This window comes from Pteropus vampyrus, unplaced genomic scaffold (assembly GCF_000151845.1).
Source record: "Pteropus vampyrus isolate Shadow unplaced genomic scaffold, Pvam_2.0 Scaffold16, whole genome shotgun sequence".
Classification (NCBI taxonomy): domain Eukaryota; kingdom Metazoa; phylum Chordata; class Mammalia; order Chiroptera; family Pteropodidae; genus Pteropus; species Pteropus vampyrus.
In genome coordinates, this window is record NW_011888797.1 from 9,999,825 (window position 1) to 10,021,695 (window position 21,871).

Consider the following 21,871-nt stretch of genomic DNA (forward strand, 5'->3'; position numbering starts at 1 on the left):
CGGCTCTTTAGGGGTGAAGCTCTTTGCTCGTTTTGCTCAACGACATGTTGCAGGCTTCTGAAACACGGCCTGGCACACAGCGGACACTCTTTGAATGAATCCCTAATAGCTTTCTTCTGATCCTCAACTTTCTCCCTGAAACTGGGGACAGAAGAGCATCGGTTCCTTTCTCTGGACAGGGTGTTGTTAAAGTCTCCAGGTGATCCAGGTTGCTGACCTGGCCCCTGTTCCCATTTCCAGCTTAATTTCATTTCACTCTGTTCTTACCTTCAGGCTTCCTCAGCATCGAAGCCCTTGTAGGCTCCCGCTCTGTCATACACAGAGCCTTCGCATGTGCTGTGCCTCTGTCTGCCTGGTGGGCCCCTTGGTGTCATTCAAAACTCTGGTTGGGTGTTGCCTCTTCCTTGAAGTCCTCCATGATACACTTGCCCTCCTCAGTTTTAAGAGACTCCTTCCTTCCTCTGAATGGCTTTCGTGCCTTTGTGTGTTTCTCAGTGCGTGGGTCCCATTGTCCCGCGGGGGCTCATCTCCATGTCCATTGCACCATCAAACTGTGAGCTTCTTGAGGGCGGAGGCTGGGCTCTGACTCTGTGTCCCGAGCCGGCCCTGGGCCTGGCACGTGGCAGTGGCCCAGTCAGTGTTTGTCTGTTTCTGACGGTAGAGCAAATCTGAAATGAGCCGAGAGAACAAAAACTGTTCTTAAGACCCTTCAAGGTCACCGGCTGGCAGGGAATGAACAATGTCTTATTATTTGATCATTTATTTATACTCTGTTTTCAAATAGGATTTGAGGTGGCCGAGATGAAAGGCACAGATACGGCGGAAACAAAGTCCTGCATCTTGAAGGCCTCGCTCTCCTCCTACTGGCTCTTCCTCGCTGGCATATAATCGTGCCCCAGTCTCTGTTCTTGTGACAAAGGCACCCCGAACCGTCCCCGCAGCTCTTCGTCGCTCTGCACCTTTAAGCCAGGCCTTCACGTTCGTCTGCACTTAGACCCACTTCCTCGCACCTCCACGCACCTGCTCTCAGCCAGTACAGCAGCTGCCGCTATGATGCTAAATACAGTGAACCCTTCAGACCGAAATCACTGGAGTCTGGGGAGCACCGAGCCTTTCGATCCCTCTTCCCTTCTTGAGCACAGGGCAAGTCAGGTGGCTCTGAGTCCACTTACCATCCCTGCCAGTGGGGGACAGTCGCCCTGCCTCTCTGAGCACCCTATTTCCCTTCTATCTGGAGAGGAATGTGCCACCCACCTTTAGACTGTTGTGAGACCCTGTGACAGCCTGGACTCATCGTGATGCCGATAAGGAAGTCCTTCTTGGGTGAGAAAAGGCTTCCTACCCTCACATTCTCGCGTTTCTTGGGCCCAGGAAAGATCTGTCTGTTGGCTGAACATGGGAGTTGGGTATGTGGTTAGGAGGAGATGGAAACAGGAACCAGCCACGGGTGGCTTGCTGCTGGGGACTGCAGGGACATCCCGGCCAGAGGGCAGCTGTGCGACTGGCTTCTCCTCTATAAATCTGTGGCCAAAGCTTGGGGACTCACTCAGAGAACTGATTCAGCCTTGCAGCCGACGCTTAGAGCTTGCACTGGGCAGGAAGCAGGGTTGAGTGTCAAATCCATCACCTACGGTCAGTGGTTCGACAATGGGCATATGTCACTGGCTCTTGAGGACAGACAGGTTGGACCCCCTGTCCTCTTCAAGGAAAGGAGAGCTGACATGGATTAAGCACCCACGGTGTGCCAGACATTCTCCTAAGTGCTTTACCTCTACAACCATTTAATTCTCACAATCGCCCTTGCAGGAAGAGCTGGTCATTGCCCCTGTCTCACAGATTTAGAAACCGAGATTTAGGAAGCTTCACGTTTGAAAGATTCAGTTAGAGCACAACAACAAGAAAGATGCCCAAAGATTGCACCTCTCAAAGGCCCAGTGGCTCCTTTTTGAACTCTCACTCGACGCACACCATCAACTCTCCTAGGACCATCAGACAGAAAGGAAGGAAGCGTGGACCGGGAATGGGAACACGTGGGCTCCCAATCCGGAGTCCAGCACTTAGGAGATGAGTCACGCTGTACAAGCCATTTTAACGTCTTAAGGACTCGCTTTTGTTATCTGTCAAATGGGCACAATCGTGCTGATCTCCCTGCGACAAAGCAGAGAGCTTTACAAACTGTAGAGCTCTGAGTACCCTCTTCGGGTAAGCTGCTGCCCTCTCTTGTTTAGATGTTCCCTAGGGGTCTTCTGTTTATTCCTGCTCCTTCCTCCACAGCCCCTTCTCTGCACAGCAGCCAGGGGGCGTTTTTGGAAACAGGAATCCGCTCGTGTCCCTTCCTTGCTTCAGGCCTTGAAATGGGTTCACATAAATTCCCGGTACCCTATATGACCTAGCTCTGCCTGTCTCCCCAGGACCTACCTCTTGCCCCGCCCTGCCTTTAGCTCTCTCTCTTCAGCCCTCTCTGTCCGCCTTCGAGGTCCTTTGTCCCGCTGTGCTCTTTCCTGCCCCAGGGCCTTTGCGCATGCTCACCCTGCTACCTGGAACATGCTTTTCTCATGCTCTTCACCTGGGCAACACCTGCTCCTCCTTCAGATTGCGACGGAAACGTCACTTTCTCGGGGATGCTCCTTTTTGCCTCTTCTATCTAAATTAGGTTCCCTGGTGGGTGTTTTTGTTTGTTTGTTTGTTTGTTTTGTTTGTTTGTTTGTTTGCAGCCCTGTTTCCTTTACCCGGCACAGTCTGTCCCTGTGTTCTTACTTGTGTGCGAGGTTTTGTTGTGCTTTGTTTTGATATCTGTCTCCCTCTTAGAATGTGAGCTGCATGAGGACAGAAACCTTGTCGGCTCTGCCCATTATCACGTCTCCATCACCGCCGTGCTGCCTGACACAGAAAGGGCACGCGACAGTTTTAGTTGAAGGAATGAAGATTCTGCCTGCGGTCCCCAGGATGCCCGAAACTGCTTGTTTTGGTCCTGTGCTGGAAATCGCCAGGAGAAAGGAGCTGCCCACTAGTTCCAGAGCTCTTCTCAAATCTCTGATCTCATTTCGCCTCGTGACATTTAAGCCTCGATTTCTTCATTTGGAGTATGGTAGTAACTGGGGCTGCCCCACAGGTTCAAAGGTTGGATGTGATAGATATGGAAGGGTGTGGCACAGTGAAGGTGTTTTAAAAAGGCTGTTTCTTCCCCATTTTACTAGTGTCCTTGATCCCTCGGTGGATGATACTTCTCCCATTTCGTGGATGAGGATGCTGCGCACCAGAGATGTTTAGCGGTTATCTTGAGAACATAGCGCAGAGCTGGGCACAGGTGGGTGCTGTGCATCTTGCGTGAGATCGGGCCGCCTCCGCCACCTGCCAGCCATTGGGGAGCAGTCCCAGGATCCGCTCCGAAGAAGTGCCCAGAAAGGGCCCTCCTGCGCTCACAGGCCCCCAGGAGGAGCAGAAGGAGCTCCTTTTACCGAAGAGCAGCTCTCCCATCGCCCGCCACCATGCCAGGTCCCCTCCTCACAGCTTCCCCGAGATACACCACGGCCACCTCTGTGGATCCGGCCGCAGACGAGGTTCTCCTCTCACGGGGACCCCTGGGACGCTGCTCAGCACCTGACCTATATTAATCGCAAGTGCTATTCGTCGTCATGGTCCCCTCCCACCCAGCACGCAACCCCACCCTGCACAAGCACCTCCATCCATCCAAGGACGTTGCAAAAATAAAACGATCACAACTCAGCCCTCCGGGAAACGCAGCTTTACAGCGTGGCCTCCTCCGAGGTGGCAGTCACAGCCCAGTTTGAGGAAGGGAAAATACAGAGAGAGAGGAGGTGGGGAGGAGAGAGAGTGAGGCAGATACTCACAGATTTGAAGGCATGGGGTGGATGAGATGAGAAAGATGACCGGAAAAGGAGAGAGGAAAAAGGAGTAAAATTGATGCAGGAGAGATGATCAGGTGGGAGGGACGAAAATGCTAAAAGGAAGAAATGGAAGCCGTAGAAGGAACAGTAACCGGATGGGAACAGAGAAGGAAAGAGAGTCCTAGAAGAAAAGGGAAGAATAAGACCGAGGGCACAAAAGAAATGAAAAGCAGATTGTTGAGAACAGCAACAGAGAACGTGACGTTGAACACGAGTCTATCAGGATTAAAGCTCGGCTTTGCAAAGGAGGCGCTGGTCGCCAAGACAGAAAGCGAGTTCATGCGGACCCGCCGGGGGAAGCTGGGGACCTTGGGCAGGGAGGGGACCGGCCTCAGAAAGCTGGACGGTGCTGCTGCGGCCCCAGACCCGGCGCGTCCAGCCACGGAGCCTGGCTCCTCCGCGGGGCTCTCCCTGACGTCACGCCCGCCCCGTCCCGCCCAGCGGGTCCTCGGCCCGGAGTCCTGCTGCTGGTCACTCGAGAGCCGAGGCCCAGGTCACACCTGTGACTCGATCGCTCTCTTCTCCGACTTTCGTGCAGAGGATCTGGTGCGACCAAGGCTTCTGCTGGGAATTCGTAGTCTCTCCTGGGTCCATCCGGAATTTTGTCTTCAAATGTGCGTTAAAAAACCCAGGGCCCTTCCTTCTCCCCTTCCTTCATTTATACACTAGTCCACAGGCATTAATTGAGCACCTCCTGTGTGCCGGGCCTCTTCAGTGAACAAGACATAAAATCTCTGCCCTGTTAAACAGTCAAACTTGGAAGAATCTTAAGGAGCTATAACGGAGACTGGCCCATGAAACTTAAAACACTTGCCCTCTAGTCTTTACAGAGAACATTTGCTGACCCTGCTCTAGGCTCTGCAGGCCTGTGGAGGATTGTGGGGAGGTTTCTAGGAAGTGCTGTCCATGGCTTTCTCCCATAGCCCACTGGTCACGTGACCCCACCGCACTGCAAGGAGGCTGGGCAATGTCGTCTTCCTGGTGCTCGGGGGAGGGGGAGCAGGCCTGCGGGCACACAGCCTTGTCCCTCCACACCTTTCCTCCCTGGCTCCGTGCCTCTCCTCCACGATGCCCCTGCACAAAGGCCCCTGTGGGGTGGGAAGCTGCGTGAGGGCTGAGACTGTACCTATCCCGTTTTCATGGCCTGCCCCAGGCTCAGCACAGAGTAGGCGGTCCACGAATCATTACCGAAGGAGAGAACGAATCGGTCTCTCCTGCGAGTACCTCTGACCCGGCCTTGACGTCACTGCGCTGTGCTCGTTCTGGGCTGTTTCCCGGCTGATCGTCGGATTCGCCTCTCTACATTGCCAGTTTCTTCTCGAGCATCTCCCGTGTGGCAACACCGTGCTGGACTCTGGGCATGTCCTTGCGAGCAAAACAGATCCAGCCTGTGTGCTCAGGGAGCTTGCAGACCACCGGGAGAGACCGGCAGTGAGCAAAGAATCACAAACTGTGCAAATCTAAAATGACAACGGTGACTAAATGGGGCAGGGTAGGTGCTCTGAGCATGTCTGAGGGACACATGATCTAATCCGGTGGGTCAGGGAAGGCTTCCTGAGGAGGTGACATCTGGGCTGTGACCTGAAGCATGTTCAGATGTTAACCAGGTGGAGAGGGGATGAGCAGAGTGTTCCCAGGGGGCACAGCCTGGGTAAAGGCCCTGAGGTCAGAGAGAGCATAACGTCTGTTAAAAAAACAATAATAATGACATTATTATTATTATTACAGCTCAAACTCACGGAGCACTTATGATGTGCCAGCCACTGTATTAAACACTTTACATGTATTATGCCAGTTAATTTACATGATGCCGTGAGAGAAATACCCACTCTAGCAGAGGCCATTAATATCCCGCCATATTCCTTCAGGTCACCCCGGAGGTCCCCTCGGACAATCCTCATACACGCTGACAGCTTCCTGTGTCGCTCGGCAGGCCTGCAAGGGGCAGGTTGGAAAGCTGGGGGGTCTGTACTTCCCAGGGGTACCCTCACCAACCACCGATGGGAACTGGAGGACAAACGTCCCAGCTTCCTGGCCCCTTGGTGTGCAATTCTGAGGTGCTCCTGACGCTAACTTTCAGAGACCCCCAGGAATATGGAGGCCCGTTGCCCACAAGGCTACCGCTCATCGCTGCACACTCCAGTGGCTTCTCTGTCCTTGTCCCACCTCCCACTGTGCTTCCAGGGTCACCTAAAAGTGACCACTTGCTCCCAGGGTCTCGGGGTCACCGAAACCAAAATGCTATTAAGTATCTCGATGAGGAAACTGAGGCATAGAGGAGTTAAGTAAACACGGAACTGAAAGTCTTCGAAACTAAAGCACCAACAGTGGTGCGTGCGTGTGTGCGTGTGTGTGTGTGTGTGTGTGTGTGTGTGTGTGTGTCAGAGAGCAGTGAGAGAGTCGGGGGGAGGGATGGGACAGGTGAGGTGTGCGTGCCGCTGCCCGGGACAAGGATTTGGGTCATTAATTTGGCACAGGAGGCCTTTGAAGGGCTTAATGCAGATCAGGAGACGTGTTCTGATGGATGCTGAGACAGCGTCACCGTAGTGACCAAGGCAAACCTAGCTTAGTGGGGCTCAAGCAGATGCAAGGGGATGGTCGGGGGCTTTAGCAATTATTTGGGGGGCCCTGGAAACCCACCAGGGCAGGGGCACTGAGTTCACTCATTGGTCTGAGAACTCTGGGTGGCACCATGAAGGCCAGGGAGTATCTGGGACATCAGAGGGGCTCCACTCCCTGCACCCAGTCCACAGTGCGCGCACCCTCTCAGGTCACGGGGTCCTCCCTTGCCCTCTGTCCCCGGGACCTCTGTCAGGGAGGGTCTGTGCCGAGAGCCTGGCACCCCTGCTGCCCAGCCGTGCTGGCAGCTGCAGCGGGAAGGCCAGCCAGGCCTCCTGACCAGGCGGGCCCTGGAGGCCAGCACGTGGCCAGCCGGGTGCCGGCCGTTTCTGCCCTGCTGCCCTGTGCGGCCTGCGCCTGCCTGAGCAGATGGTCTTGGAAGTGAGGTCCGTCGGAACGGGGTCAGGAGGGTCTGTGGGCACCACCTTCTCCCCCTCTGCCTCTGCTGGGCTGGGCCCCGCTGCCCTTGCCGCTGTTCTGGAGGGGCCGATGAGCCTGGCTGGCTGAGGGCCCCGTGAGCATGGCGAGGTGTGACCCAATGTGGCCCGGGCATCCAGGAGTGCCAGGCCTGCAGGGCGGGGGGCCTCTGGAGCAGCCGAGGCAGGACTGGCGGGCGGGAGGGTGGCAGGAGAGTGCGAGCCCCTCACCAGGAGCTCGTGGTGGAGGCGGTGCCCCCGTGGGGTTCCCGAAGGAGGCGCAGTTAGGGAACTCCTGTTCGCTGAGGGCCGACCCTGGGCGTAGCCCCCGGAAGTGTTACCTGGGGCTATTACCTGTCCACCTCCCCTATCTCTACCTTCCTGGGGCCTTTCTCCAATTTCCAAGGTTCCCTGTCTGTTGCATGGGATTTCCTTGCACATCCTCCAGGACAGCTGCTTCCCCGCAGGCATGTCCTTGAATAGTCCCAGCCTCTGTCCCCTTCCTGGGCATCTGCTTGTCCACCGGGGCTGCTTTTCAGTGACCCAAAATGCACAGGTTCTCTGTGGGTTCTACTCCCTGACTAAACTTAAGTAAGCGGCTTCACCGCTCTGGGCCTCAGCTTCCACATCTGTAAAGTGGGTAAACTCACACCCACCTCGAAATGTTGATGTGAGGATTAAAACAGGCGAAGGCTGTGGGACGCCTGGCACAGAGGAGGTGCTGGCTGGGGGATCATCTGCCTTCCCTCCTTGCTAGCCGTGTGGCTGGGACAAGTTGTTGGACCTCGCTGGGCCTCAGCTTCCCCGGCCCTAAAGTGGGCGTGCCCTGCCCTGTCACTGGGGAGAGAGGGAGCGAGCAGAGGGTGACGTGGTGTATGAGCTGGGAAGCCGTGTTCTGGGAGGGACGTCCTGTGTCTGCACCTTCCTATCCATCCGACGAGAGGTTTGGGTGGATGAAGGTGCCGCCCCGCCCTGCGCAGCTACGATCTGGGGGTCTGGGAGCTTCCCCTGCCCCGCGTAGCTCTCATCCCGGTCACCTCTGAAGGCCAGCGGAGGCCTCCCTCGGGTCTTCGCTCTGATTTTGCAGCTCATGGATGGGCCTGGGGCATACCTGGTCTCTGCTACTCGCTCAAGGACAGAAGTTGCAGTTCTTGGGAGGGAAGGGCAGTGTGGAAACCCGGGGAGAGCGAGGACAGAGGAGGAGGCTCTTCTTAGGGGTGGGAGCTGCTGCTCCTTTCTGCCTCAGGACCTTTGAACATGCTGCTCCCTCTGGCTGGGATACAGTCTCCCTGTTTCACTGTCCAGCTCCTACCCCTTCGTATCTCAACAGAAAGGCTTTTTGCTGGACAACCTCTTCCCCAGTCTCAATCAGGCCTCCTTTGTAGAGTTGTTCAGAGGGTTCTGGTTTTTTTTCCTTCAAGCAGCTTTTACAGCTTGGTTATATATGTGTCTGTTAACTTGCTTATTGTCTCTCTCCGCCACTATCCTGGCAAGGAGAAGGGTGTCACCTCTCTTGCTCAGCCCTGAAGCCCTTGCACCTAGAATAAGGTTTGGCACTTGGCTGGCGCTCAGAAAGCCAGGGCAGACTGAGACACATTGTCTCTGTGCCTGGATCCCCTCATGAAACCCTTGTCGCCTGCCTGCTGCACATGGAGAACCGAAGGAATTAGAACCTCAGGACTCTTAGGGAATGTTCTTCTGACCTCGTCACTATAGAGGTCCTGAGGCAAAGGCCCTCCCAGTGAGGGGAACAGGTGGACTTGAACCCGAGGCTCCTGCTGCCAGTCAGATCTCTCCCCAAACTTCTCTGGGGCCACAGCGGGCCACTTCACAGTGGTTACTTAGAGCGGACCCGGCCACTCCACCCCGGAGCCACTTTGAATGGAAGGGGGGGACAGTAGACTCGGCTCCCTGGGATTATCTAGGATCGGGGTGACATCAGCAACAGCAATGGCGAAGCATGAACGCTGGGCGTTCCCGCAGGGGCTGAGCATTTTGTGAGTATCACTGCATCGCGAATCCTCGGTAACCATCCGAGGGAGGTGATATCGGGGCTCAGAGAGGTGAAGTGACTTGCCCACGGTCACTCTGTGAGGAGGTGACTGAGTGGAAGACCCAAATGCAGAGGCCGTTTGACTCCGGAGCCTAGAACGCTGCATGCAGGCGAACAGCAACACCCTCTGCTTCTGCGAGTCGTTCCCACCTTCTGCTTATTAGAGCAGAAAGGTGCCGAAGGCAGGCTGTTGGGAAGGACCCAATGTTCTTTCCTCAAGACGTTGCCTGAGATTCACAGGTCCCAGAAAAGCAGCTGTGAGTGTTCCTGGAAAGCTTCATTCGGAAGGAAGGTCGCAGGCCTGTCATGTCCTTGGCCGTGAAATAGGAACGTGGCCTCGGCCTCCTGGGTTGTTGTGAAGGTCGAGAGGAAACAGGCTGGAAGGGGCCTTGGGGAGATGCTGGCCGAAAGCGGGGCTCGCAGGGGCTAAGTCACCCTGCGGGGTTCTCCACTCGGCTCCTGAGCCCCGACACACCCGGGCAAGGGAGCTCCTGTCAGAATCCAGGACAGAAAAAGCTCAGAGACGCTGGGACGACGGCCAGAAAAGAGGCCCGAGTTGGAGGGAACCCAGGTGTAAGTCCCGACTCCTGCCGGCCAGGTGAGTCACGTCACCTCCTGGGGTTCAGATTCCTCTTTTCTGAAGTTGGAGCCAAACACTCACTTCAAAGACTTGCCACACAAAACAAAATGGAGCTATGTGTGAATTGCCGACACATTGTTCACGAAACTGTTTTTTGATCTTTGCTTGAAACTTTAACGCCGGCACGAATCCGCCATAGCACGGATCCTGCGTGCTCTTAATTTAAACATCATCCTACAGATGACACAGCGCCTAAGGTTCTGGGCTCAGAACCACGAACTCATCGCGGGCCGTCTGTTATCCCACAGTCGAAGCTTCCGGTTGGAGCAGCTTCGTCAGCTGAAGACCAGCAACTAGTTCTTCGAGTGCCTGGGCTCGACATATGCATATCATGTGCAAACTGGAGAGAACCCATCAAGGGCTAGCAAGTCATCAGGACACCCACCTGTGGAGTGAACCTCCAGCTAACCCCGGCCGCAGGAGCCAGCGCCAGCCAGCCTGTGCGCCATTCGTGTGTGTAGAGAGCCAGGCCTCAAGGGTACCTTAATTTTATCTGCTCTTCTCGCATCTGAAATAAATTTTAGTTTTTCAGCTATATCAATCAATCAATCAATCAATCAAAAAAGAAGCAGCAAGGTAGGTGCCCACCACGTGTCACGGGCGGGTCTCTTCCCTGCCCTTAGCAAGTGCATGAAGACAGTGTCCCCGGTCTCTCTTTAACGGTGGAGCTCCTTGTCCCGAGTCGAATTCTGTAACCTTCAGAGCAGGGCCCCCTGGATTGCGAGCCCAGCGGATGGAGCTCTTTCTCGCGATTTCAGGAAGATAGACGAGCTTCGAGCACAGCTGGGCTGCCACATTTTTTTTTTCTCTCCCTTCAGCCGTGGCCGCCCGCTCCTGGTTTCTCGGGAAAGGCAGCTCCTAATTAGAATGGATCGAAGCGTCTTTGCTCCCGCTTTGTTCTCCATCTCCGTTGAATCATTGCTTTAAGACTTAATCTGCTGCAGTCACCAGTGGGCTGGGAGCCTTGGCTGTCTGAGATCCTCTGAAGCTCACGCCGGCTGGCACCCAGGGGACACTGAGAGCTCCGAGGTTCCACCTTGCATCCTCACTCCAGGCCTCTCTTCCTTGTCTCTTTTTCTCTCCACCTGCTTTCTCTCCCTTTCATTCCCTTTCATTAACAACCCCAGGCTGTCCAGGGTGCCAGTCCTGGCTGGTGGGAGCGTAAATTGGTACGATTTCTCTGGAGGGCAATTTGTCAAATGCTATTAAAAGCCTTTAAAAAAGTGCATAGGCTTTGACCTGGAAAGTTCCCTTCTAGAAATTGGTCCCGTAGAAATAATTGGACAGGGGTCCGCAAATACGTGCCAAAGGATGTGGTTGTCAGCGCTGTTCATGAGTGACAACTTGGAAACCTGGTGTCCATCTACGGGAGGTCATTAAAAATGATCAAATGATAAACCAATGGGAAGAGAATCTTTTGAAGCTAATACGGGAAAGCTGAATCTTGACTGTGTTAGATGCTCCTAAGGAATCCTTGTTAATTTCATCAGGCATGATAATGGCCTTGAGGTTGGTGTAGAGACACATGACAGAGGGCTGATATTTGGTTTAAACTACTATAACAATAACAGTCATGGAAGCGGGTGTAGGGTGAGGCAGGGGTGGCAGAATCTTACAGATTCCGAATCTGCCTGATGGGGAACTGAGTGTCCATCGAGCTGCTCTTTCTATTTTTGTGTATGTTTAAAATTTTTTTATGATTTAAAAAGAAATAAAACGGTCCTGTAAAACTTTATATCTTGACCTAAATGATGTCCACAAGATATTAAGTGAAAAGAGAAAAATTCCAAATAGCATATATGGCATCATCATATTTTCAGTTTAAAAAACACATACAGAATTTTATATTTATATGTTGCAGAGGAGAAATGATAGAAGCACATATACTAGAATGTTATTGGCGACCGTTTCTGGGTGGTAGGATGTGAATAATTTCCATTTCCAACTTCTTATTTTTTGCAATGGGAATACATTGTTTTTATGCTCATAAAAAAGCCGCAGTTACTAAAGGAAATTTGAAAATGACCTACTATACATTGGTCGTTACTACAGACCATGCCTGGTAAAAGGAGGTTTCACGTCTCTGAATCCACACACAGTAATCGGTTAGGTTGATGCCGTGGTGCCCGTTTGATCAATGGGGAAGCTGACCATCGGAGAGCGTAGGTAACAGAGCCTGTGGACGCACAGATGCCATTCTAATTCCACTTTTCCAATGTAAATAAAACCAGTGCTCTTTCCACTAAAAAGCCCAGCTGCTTCTAGGGGACCTGTGAGGCGTGCCAGATGCGGTCCCTGTGCCCCAGGAGGTGACACTGTCTGCTCTCCTGGTCTCCTGCCCCCACACTCAATCCGGGGTCACCCCCCTTTGCCCCTAGAACCGGTCACATAACAGCGTGGGCAAAAACGCACCTTTCCCTCACATCACAGGTAAGACTCGGACACAGCCTGGTCAATATTTTCTCCTAACGAGCCTTCTCAGGCCTTCTTGCCTTTGGGATACGTAAACGACCTCTCTCGGCTGCCATCCTCTTCATACTTATCTGCTGTTTACTGGCAGAGAGGAAGAGCAATCGGCATCGTATCCATAAATATCATAAACTCCACAGAGGGCTGGCAAGTCCTGAGTTCTTAATCCTGGCTCCATCACTAATGATTCGCAACCCGAAGAAGTTACTGTCTCTTTGTTTTCTCTGTCTCTAAAGTAAACAAAGGATAACGCATTCAAAAAAATCAATTGGTGCTCTGAGGAAAAGGAGGGCACGAAGACAGCTGTGAGTGGGCTGAACATAAGCTTCCCAAGTTTTTGCTAATGAGCTGGAGATGGATAAAGCCTCGTCTCCATGTCACCCCATTAGCTCTCAGCCACAGTACTGTGACTCTCTCACCTGGTCTCCTTACCTCTAGGCAGTTCCTCTCCCGCTGCATCCTCTAATTGCCCCCAGGTTGATCTTTCTAAAGCAGAAATCCAGGTGAATCGCTTCTGTTAAAACCCTTTATTGGCTCCCACGCCCTCTTAGAAAAAGTCCAATTCCTCTGCTCTGTGTGCAAAACGCTCTGTGCTCTTGCCTCATCCTTCTCTCTCCATCCTCTCACCCGCTGGGTGCCCACTCACCCCTCACCCACCCTACCCTGCATGCACAGTGCCCCCAAGAGAGACCCAGCTTCATGCCTCAGGGCCTTTGCACTTGCCATTTCCTTTGTCTGGAGTGCCCTTCCCCAGCTAGCATCCAGTACTGTCCTGCAAGGTCCCTAGAAAGCCTCCCTGCCCACCAGACTTGAGCTTCTCGAGGGGAGAGCCTCAGTCATCCGCAGTATGCATCAGGGCCCCTGTACAGGGACAGGCACAGAAATGGGGTGCACGGGTGCGAAACCAAAGGCTCCCCTCTACATCTCCAGGACGGGTAAAGCTCCATCAGATTTTAGATTTCCACCCTTGACTCAGTTGAATCTGTGCTTACTGCTACCCCGGTTTGGGACAGGACATTTTTAGTTTTTGATATTCCATTTTTGAAAACACAGCACTTTAGTACCGATACAAATGGATTTTATCACAGATGCCGAAGCAGGATTCCTCCTGCTGCCGAGTCTCCTTGCCAAAGATGGTCAAACCAACGCGCCTTGCCAGCCATGGGAATCTAGGGCTGGCTCTCGTGGCAGAAAGCGTCGTGGGGAACTACTGAGTCTGGGGACACCCTCAGGGGGCTGCCTCCCACACCATCCACATCTGAACGCGGACCCCCAACAAAGGAAAGTGACTGAGTGTCATTGTGTTTGAACTGGGGAACTGGTTTACCTTTCTGAACGCCCACTCCAAAATGTGACCGGCCTGCTGTGTTCCCCCCGCCCCCGCCTGGCTTCCCTGCCCTCTTGGTGGGCAATGAACAGAAGCTTTCTCCTCAGTCCCGAAGGAGACAGCAAGAGAAGCGATCAGCTCCCGTGTCCTCCCGCGGCCGTCAGGAGACCCTGGCTGGGATGCTCTGGTATAGAAGTCAAGCTTGGCTGAGCCTTCTCCTCTGTGGGTTGTAGGTGATTTTAGCGCAGAGTCTGAGTCCCATTCAACTCTGTAACCCCCGGAAGTCCAGATACACAGCCTGTGCCCATCTCACCTCTGAGGGGCCAATGAACCACCCATGACCAGGGTGCCAGGTGCTCTGCCCTCACACATCGGGCTTAAATGTCACCTTCTCAGGGAGGTCTTTCCTGCGCTCCCTCTGTCACATTGCCACCCCCATCCCCAGCACACCCTCTGTGCTCCTTGCAATATTTCCATCTGCCAGACCGTCATTTTCCTGTTTAACTGCACCTCTCTCTGAGATCCCTGAGGAGAGGGAATTTTGATTTTCTCACTGACAAGTCACCAGTTCCTAGAACAGGGTCCAGCACGTAGTAGGTGCTCAGCAAATGTTGAATGAGTAAATCTACAGACACAGCATGCGTTCATAAATGTTTGCTCTCTGAGAATGGGGTCCTCGGGGAAGCGAAGTAATTCTTAGCTCCTTTCTATGTTCCCAGAATAATGCTGGGCATTATGAGAACGTAAAAGCTATGATGTCGGTGCTCCACTGGCTTCCTGTTGTCTTTACAAGAGAATCCCAATTCCTTCCAGTATGGCCCCTGCCTACCTCACCTCCTTCTGCTTTTCCTGGTATGTGCCAGACAACTTCATCCCTGGCCCGAAGTTCCTTGTTTGTACTTTGGGCCCTTTGCACTTGCCGTTTTTGCTGCTGGATGGCTCGTCCCCCTGATGGCCATGTGACTGTCAGACCTTAGCCCCAATGTCACTTCTCCTCAGGGTTCTTCCTCCTCTCCCAACTCAGTTACCCACAGTCACCAGCTACCACAGCTTCATTTTATTGCCTGCACCGTACTTAGCACGGTCTAAAATTATCTCGATCATTTATTTATCGTGGAACCAGTTACTGGAGAATCACAACTCGGTGGGCTCCAAGCCTAAACCACCTTACTTTTTCTAAATGCTTCCTCTGTCACACTCCACCGAGTCCCCCTTTCCGCTGGGTCCTCGTGACTGGCTGACCTGAACGCAGTTCACGCACTCTGCGTTGTTAAAACCCAGACCGGGCCAGCTCGAAACTCCGAGTCCCGGTTCGGAGCTCATTCCCGGAAGCGGAGCAGGGAGTAGGAACTTTCTTTGTTCTTTCTCTGGGGGTCTCAGAGCGGAGGGGGTCGGGCTGGGGGGATCCTTCTGTTTCCCCTGCAGGCCTGCTCCTGGCCTGGTTCCATCAGCCACGATCTCCCTGGAGATGGGGTGCCCGGCTGTTCAGGGGCTGAGCCTCCTCCATGGTTGGCATCTCCTCAGGAGGAGGCAGCCGTGTCCCCCCCCAGCTGGACAATCACTGACCTTGGCCGTGGGAAGCAGCTCCCTTTGCCCAGGACCTGTGCGGCGAGCCCAGGGGCTGCACCTGCTGCTGGAGCAGGCTTCTCCCCACCGAGTCTCCCCAACTCCGGGGATGTATGCCATGCTCCCCCAAGGACACCCGCACCACCGTGTGCCTGCGGTTGGCACCAGGTTCCTGCAGCTCAGCGAGCATCCAGCTGGGGAGCGAGGTGCCAGCTCCCTCTTCTTGGCAGCGTCCTCCGTCTCAGGAGTCTCGTGGGACCTCCTTTGCTTGATTCTGGGGGTGGGGCAGGAGGGAGTGGTACCCACTCGCCAACGCCATGTCTACCCTCACTCTCCCTCAATTTTCTTACAGAAACAAGGAAGAGCCAGGAGCGAGAGGTTGGGGGCGGCTCCCAGTGGCAGAGCCGGTTATGCTACCTCTTATTACGCCGCAGGGAAGGTGCCTGGGCCTAGCCTTTTGTGATCTCTTTAGGAAGTGTGTTATTTAACATCTCTCTGTCTGCAGCTGTGGGTCCCCGTAACCAACTGTGGGGCAACCGGACTTGTCCCTTCCACGTCCTCTTGGTTATTTTTTGTAGGTCTCCCCTTCTGGAACCTGGGGTATGAGACTGGCAGCTTGGCATTGCTGGTGCCTAGACCACTGTAGGCCTTGGTATCCTCTGAAAAAACGACTCAGTGGGAAGACTGCTGTGGCTACAGCGAGTTCATTCGAGAAGTAACCGGAAGAGAAAGGGGGGATGGGAGGGGCCTGATGTAGGGGACACCCTATGCCTGCTGTCCTTCATCCATCCTTTTGCTTATCACAGTGACCTTGAGGGGCAGCCTAACCATGACCCTTTGCAGGTTAAAAGACCTCCACCTACCTGCTCCAGGACAGGTCCAGCCCAGGAGGCAGAAGAGAGCTATGGCTGTGAGCTGGCCTCCGGCGTCATGATCCCATCTCTGCTATTCCTTGGCTAAGTCACTTAGTTCTTTGACTCTGATTCTTCATTTGTAAAGTGAGATAAGACTCTACATTGTAAAGATTAAATTAGCTAATACATATAATGTGCTTAGCTCATGTAGAGACATGGCAGGTCATAAATAGTAACGAGACATTTCCATTATCATCGCTATCTGTGGGACAAACCTGGGTCTGTCTACCCCCAAATGCTGGCACTCTCTGCGCAATGTCCCCGACTCAAAGGCAAGAGGCATGGGGACGGAGGGACAGTGATAAAGCCCACTGGGGCTCTGGGGCTGGAAGAGGCCGAGCCCCCCAGGTGAGGGTGACAGTCAGAGGTGGCTTCCGATGCCAGACCGCGGCCCACAGCCATGATATAAAAGGCAATGAAGAATCTCAGTGGGTCTTTAATCAGAGGAGGGAAACGATGCAAGTGGTGTTTTAGGAAGATTAATCTGGCAGCAGAGACGGGATGGAAAACGGTCAGGCTCAGTGCAGAGAATTATGACTGCTGCCGGGCGCACAGGGAGGCGGGTCATTAAGGGAAAGTGGCCTGGTTCTTGGCTCCCCCTGCGCTCAGGGTTCCCGGCAGCTGGGAGGGGCTGGCCCCTTATTAAGAGGCACCAAGGGGGGCCGGCAGAGGGCACTGTTTTGTCAGTGGCAGGGGCCCCTGCAAGGGAGCGCTGGCATCTGGAGAGCGGACAGGCAGCGAAGCCAAACGTGATACATCAGGAGAGGGCCATCGGTAAATTCCAAGCTGAGCAACTCGACTGTGGCAAATCGTAGGCAAATTCAAATCCCACTGTGTGGTCTGCTCTCAGGCCCTTGTGAGGGCGGGACCACCCACTCTGACAAGCACGAGCCCCCCTCCCTGCCCACAGGAGGCAGGACGCCCAAGGTCCCCAGCCTGGCTCCCGGGGCTGCTCTGGAACCAGCAGCCAAAGTGCAAAATGGAACCAGGGCTGCAGGGGCCAAGAACGGAAGGGGCTGCTGCTTCCACGTTTTCTCCTCATTTTATTTAAGGCCATCATGATATATTGGAAGTGCCAAGGCAATTCCATCTTCTCTCGTCTTCCAAGGAGACGGGGCCACCACCAGATTGCCGGCAGCACCCCAGCCCCTCACACCAGCGCGTGGAAAACCTCCACCTTCTCCCGGTACAGCTGGTGGAACCGCTTGGCCAGGCAGTGGAAGGGGGCTTCGTAGTTTTCCATCTCCTTCTGTAGAGACAAGTTTAAGAAGCCGGTTGTGTTACGTGTGTCATCGTCACAGGCCACCAGCACCCCTCACTCTGCCCTCATGTCAGGTGCTACGCCCATGGGCCTCGTTTCCCTTCCACACCCTTTGCGGAGGCTACGATCATCGTTCCCGCTTTGCCGGAAGGAAACCGAGGCACGGAGAGATTGAGGTAACTTGCTCAAAGCCAAACACTTGTCATCGGTGGAGCCGAGCCTGAACCTAGTTCTATTTCTATAGAGCCTGTCCTTTTAGTCGTGCTTATTATACGTGTGACGGGATGTTAAAAGGAGACTCTTGCGCTTAGTTTTGACAGAGGCTCCGAAGGCCAAAGCAGAGTAATAGCCGGCGAGGACCTCCACGTTCCTGAGGAAGGGACACGCAGGACGGGCCCACCCTCAGCTCAGGTCAGGGCGGTGCTGTGGCATTTCCCTCCAGGAGGAGCACCTCTGCCTCACCCCCACCTTCGTGGGAGGTTCCGTTGCAAAGCCTGAGGCCTGGGTGCTGGGACGGTGCTGGATCCAGGCCTGGGAGGAATCAAGGTGAGGCGGTGCTGGCCGTGTCGGGAGAGGGCTGCACCGAGGTAAGCGGCGCCGCCTTCTCTGTCACACTGAGGCCGCGGCTGCACTTCCCTGGACCAGCCGCAGAAGGGCCAGGCAGCAGCGCCCACCTGGAGCTGTCCTAAAGGGACTCTGTGGGGACAGGAACAGCTCAGACCTGAGGCCGCAGGACTGGCGAGGAGGTATCATGTGTCAGAAAGGAACTGCAGGTGACAGAGCTCCACGGATAGGGGCGGGGAGGGGGTGTCTCTGAAGCGCTGGCAGAGCATCGGCCTGGGACACCTGTGGAGTCCAGAGAAGCCATAGGAGGTCCCGACGAAGAGCCCTCGCTCTGCCTCTCTCCCCTGCCCCCGCAGGCTGCGAACGGAGCTGGGGGAAAGCGTGAGGGCAGAAACACAGACGCTGCCAGCCCCGCGCTGCTCCCCGCATCAGGCTCAGGGGGGCGCTGACTGTACATCGAGTTAGGAGTTTTGATAGTCACCCAGGACTCGGCATTTTAATAACTAAAAGAATATTTTCATGACTAAAAGTGCCCAAAGGACTTTCTCTCACTCTTTGTGTGCATGCATATATTAAAAAATATTTAATTCAATTTATTTGAACTAAAAAACCAAAACAGCCAGTTTACCCAATTTCTCCCATCCCCCACCCTCCACTTCTGACAACCACCAATCTGTTCTATCTATCAATCTATGAGCTTGTTTTTTTTTTTTTTAAAGATTCCACATATTAGAGAGATCATACAGTGTTTGTCTTTCTCTGACTTAACTCGCTTAGCATGATGCCCTCCAGGTTCATCCAGGTTCATTCTGCGAATGGCAGGATTTCTTTCCTTTTTTATGGCTGGATATATTCCACTGAGATATATATATATACATATATATACACCACTATTTCTTTATTCATTCATCCACTGGCAGACACTTAGGTTGGTTCCAAGTCTTGGCTATTGTAAATAATGTTGCAATGAACATGGGGGTAGCAGATACCTTTTCAAGTTAGTGTTTTAATTTTCTTCAGATAAATACCCAGGGAGATTGCTTGATCACATAGTAGTTCTATGTTTAATTTTTTGAGGACCCTCCACACTGTTTTCTATAGTGTGCACATATTTTAAAATTTTTTGAAGCAACAAGTTGTCATAAGAAACAACCCACTGCTTTCAAGGCAGCAGCTCAGCTGTGAATGCACACAAACCTGTTTTCAAACAGTCCTTGGCAGCTGGCAAAGTGCAGCCTTGGTAAGAGGCAATGAACTATTCCCGATGAATGGAATTTCCAAAATGAAGACTGTTACAAAGTCATCGAGCTCTATGCCCGTGTTTTACGGACAGCAGTCAAGGGCCCGGGGCACAGCCCAGCCCAGAGTTCAGATTCCCCAACTGGAGAAGAGCAGCCTCCCCACTCTGCCAGCTGATGACAGAAACGCGCAAAGGAACCCAGTTCCGGTGGAGAAAGTTACCTGGACTTTCTAGCAAGGGAAATCCCAAGGTGGAGGAAACAAACCGGCCCAGAGGAGAGACAGAGCTGGCAGTGCTAAGAGAGGGCTCAGGAACGGCAGGACGGTTTGTAGCCGAATGAGCATCCATCCACATTAAGCCCGCGACTGCTAAGGACAGGGAAGCTGTCACTCTCCATTTGCCCATTAGAGAAATAACTCGGTTATACCTGTGAGGCACCTTTGGTTGTGCAGAGCATAATGTCCTAGGCAACACCAACGTCAAAGAGTAAAGCATTACATCAGTCGAAAGCGGAGCTAAGTATTGGATGGAAAGAGAGAATGAGGCCTACAAAGCCCACGCATGAGGATTTCTAAATCAATTCGAAGCTCTCAAAAGCAAGATTTTGGGAGAACACAACATAAAAAGTAAGGAATTCAATAGAGGCAAGCCTCAAAATACACCCTGGAGCGCTCCAGGAATGGCAGATGTGAACTGAACCATTTTCCAAATGCATTAAGAGGGCCTGCCAATGACAGGAATCCTTACGTTAAATGACTAACAGTGATCTCGCGGACATAGCATACAGTCGTTGGCTTCGTGTGAGGGATTCTTAGAGCAGGCTCAGACTAGCACTCAATCTAGCCTAGAAGTCTGTCTCTCAAAGTCCCAAAGTAGGCTGTGTGGGAGGCCAAAGTCCATTCTAGAAGGGCCAGGCTCTCAAGCTAGACAGGCCCACATTCTAGTTCTAGTTCTACTGCTCATTAATTAGCTGGGTCACCAGAGAGAGCCACACAACATTTCTGGGTCTGTTCACCATCTGTAAATGTGGACAGGAGCGGCTGCCTGGGAAGGCTGTTAAAAGATTCAGTTGATAACATGTGCAAAACACTTAGCATGCAGTAGGTGCTCCACAGACATCAGTTCCCTTCTCTTCATTGCCTGCAAGGGGAATGAACTTGAACGTTCTTGAATTTACTTGTATTTAATATTGTCTGACTTCTTACAGTGATGAGCAATGTTTTAAAAACTTTTAACTTCTGTTTAAAGACATTCTTTTTAATTTTTTTTTTGTCCTGAACATGTCATAATGAGGGGTGTTATAAAGTTAAAGAAGAACCACCAAATACCTTGAATAGCCAAAGCAATCCTGAAAAAGAAGAACAAACTTAGAGGTATCACACTTTCTGATTTCAAACCATATTACAAAGCTACAGTAATCAAAACAGTATGGTACTGGCATAAAAAACAGACACAAAGATCAATGGAACAGAACTTGACAGCCCAGAACTAAATTCCCACATACATGATCAACTAATACTTGACAAGAAAACAACAAATACTCAGTGGAGAAGACAGTCTCTTCAATAAATGGTGTTGGGAAAGCAGGATATTTACATGCAAAAGAATATTTTACACCATTCACAAAAATTAACTCAAAATAGATTAAAGACTTGAACTTAAGACCTGAAACCATAAAACTCCTAGAAGAAAATACTGGGCAAAAGCTCCTTGATATTGATTTTGGCAATGATTTTATGGATTAGACACCAAAAACACAAGCAGTAAAAGCAAAAATCAACAAGTAGGATTATATCAAACTAAAAAGATGCCAAACAAAATAGAAAGGCGACCTGTGGAATGGAAGAAAGTATTTGCAAACCACACATCTGATGAAGGGTTAATATCCAAAATGTGTTCAGCATATGCAAATCGATTAATGTGATATACCACATAAACAAATTAAAAAATAAGAATCATATGATCATATCAATAGATGCAGAAAAAGCCTTCGACAAGATACAGCATCCACTGATGATCAAAATATTTAATAAAATCCATATAGAAGGAAAATACCCTAACATAATAAAGGCCATATACGACAAGCCCTCAGCCAACATTATAAAAGTGAAAAACTAGAAACCTTCCCTCTAAGATCAGGAACAAGGAAAGGCTGTCCATTATCGCCACTGCTATTCAGTATAACATTGGAGGTCCTAGTGAGTGCAATCAGGCAAGAGAAAGACATAAAAGGCATCCAAATAGGAAACGAAGAAGTCAAACTGTCACTATTTGCAGATGCCATGATTTTCTACATAGAAAACCCTAAAGAGTCCACAGGAACACTACTAGAAACAATAAGCGAATATATTAAAGTCTCTGGATACAAAATCAATGTTCAAAAATCCATAGTGTTCCTATACTCTAATAATGAAGTGTCAGAAAACAAAGTGGAAAAAATAATTTTTTGCAATTGCAACAAAAAGAATAAAATACCTAGGCATAAATCTAATGAAACATGTGAAGGACCTATATAATGCAAACCACAAGACCCTGTTAAAAGAAATCGAAAAAGATACAAAGAAACGGAAAGATATTCTGTGTTCTTGGACTGGGAGAATCGACATAGTTGAAATGACCTTATTACCTAAAGCATTATACAGATTTAATGCAATCCCCATCAACATCCCATCGGCATTTTTTAAAGAAATGGAACAAAAAAAAATCATCAGATTTGTATGGAAGCACAAAAGACCCCAAACTGCCAAAGCCATCCTGAGAAAAAAGAATGAGGCTGGAGGCATCACTCTGCCCGACTTCAAATTACACTACAAAGCGACAGTAATCAAAACGGCATGGTATTGGCAGCAAACAGACACACGGACCAGTGGAACAGAATCGAGAGTCCAGAAGTA

At 51.9% G+C, this 21,871-nt stretch overlaps 1 protein-coding gene across 4 annotated transcripts in view; it reads right to left on the reverse strand.

Moving 5' to 3' along the window:
* Positions 1-16,935: 16,935 nt before the first annotated feature.
* The window catches only part of IFT27 (intraflagellar transport 27), a 20,989-nt gene continuing 16,053 nt past the window's right edge, over positions 16,936-21,871 (reverse strand). For 2 of the 4 annotated variants that reach the window (XM_023527409.1, XM_023527407.1), the window contains 2 exons: positions 17,895-18,106; positions 17,033-17,161 (listed from right to left, as the gene is read on the reverse strand). In XM_023527409.1, coding sequence (XP_023383177.1) covers positions 17,930-18,106 — 177 coding nt within the window. In that variant the 3' untranslated portion in view covers positions 17,033-17,161; positions 17,895-17,929. Of the gene's footprint in view, positions 17,162-17,641; positions 17,870-17,894; positions 18,107-21,871 lie in introns of all 4 variants that reach the window. The other 2 variants (XM_023527406.1, XM_011387384.2) reach the window with 2 other exon arrangements.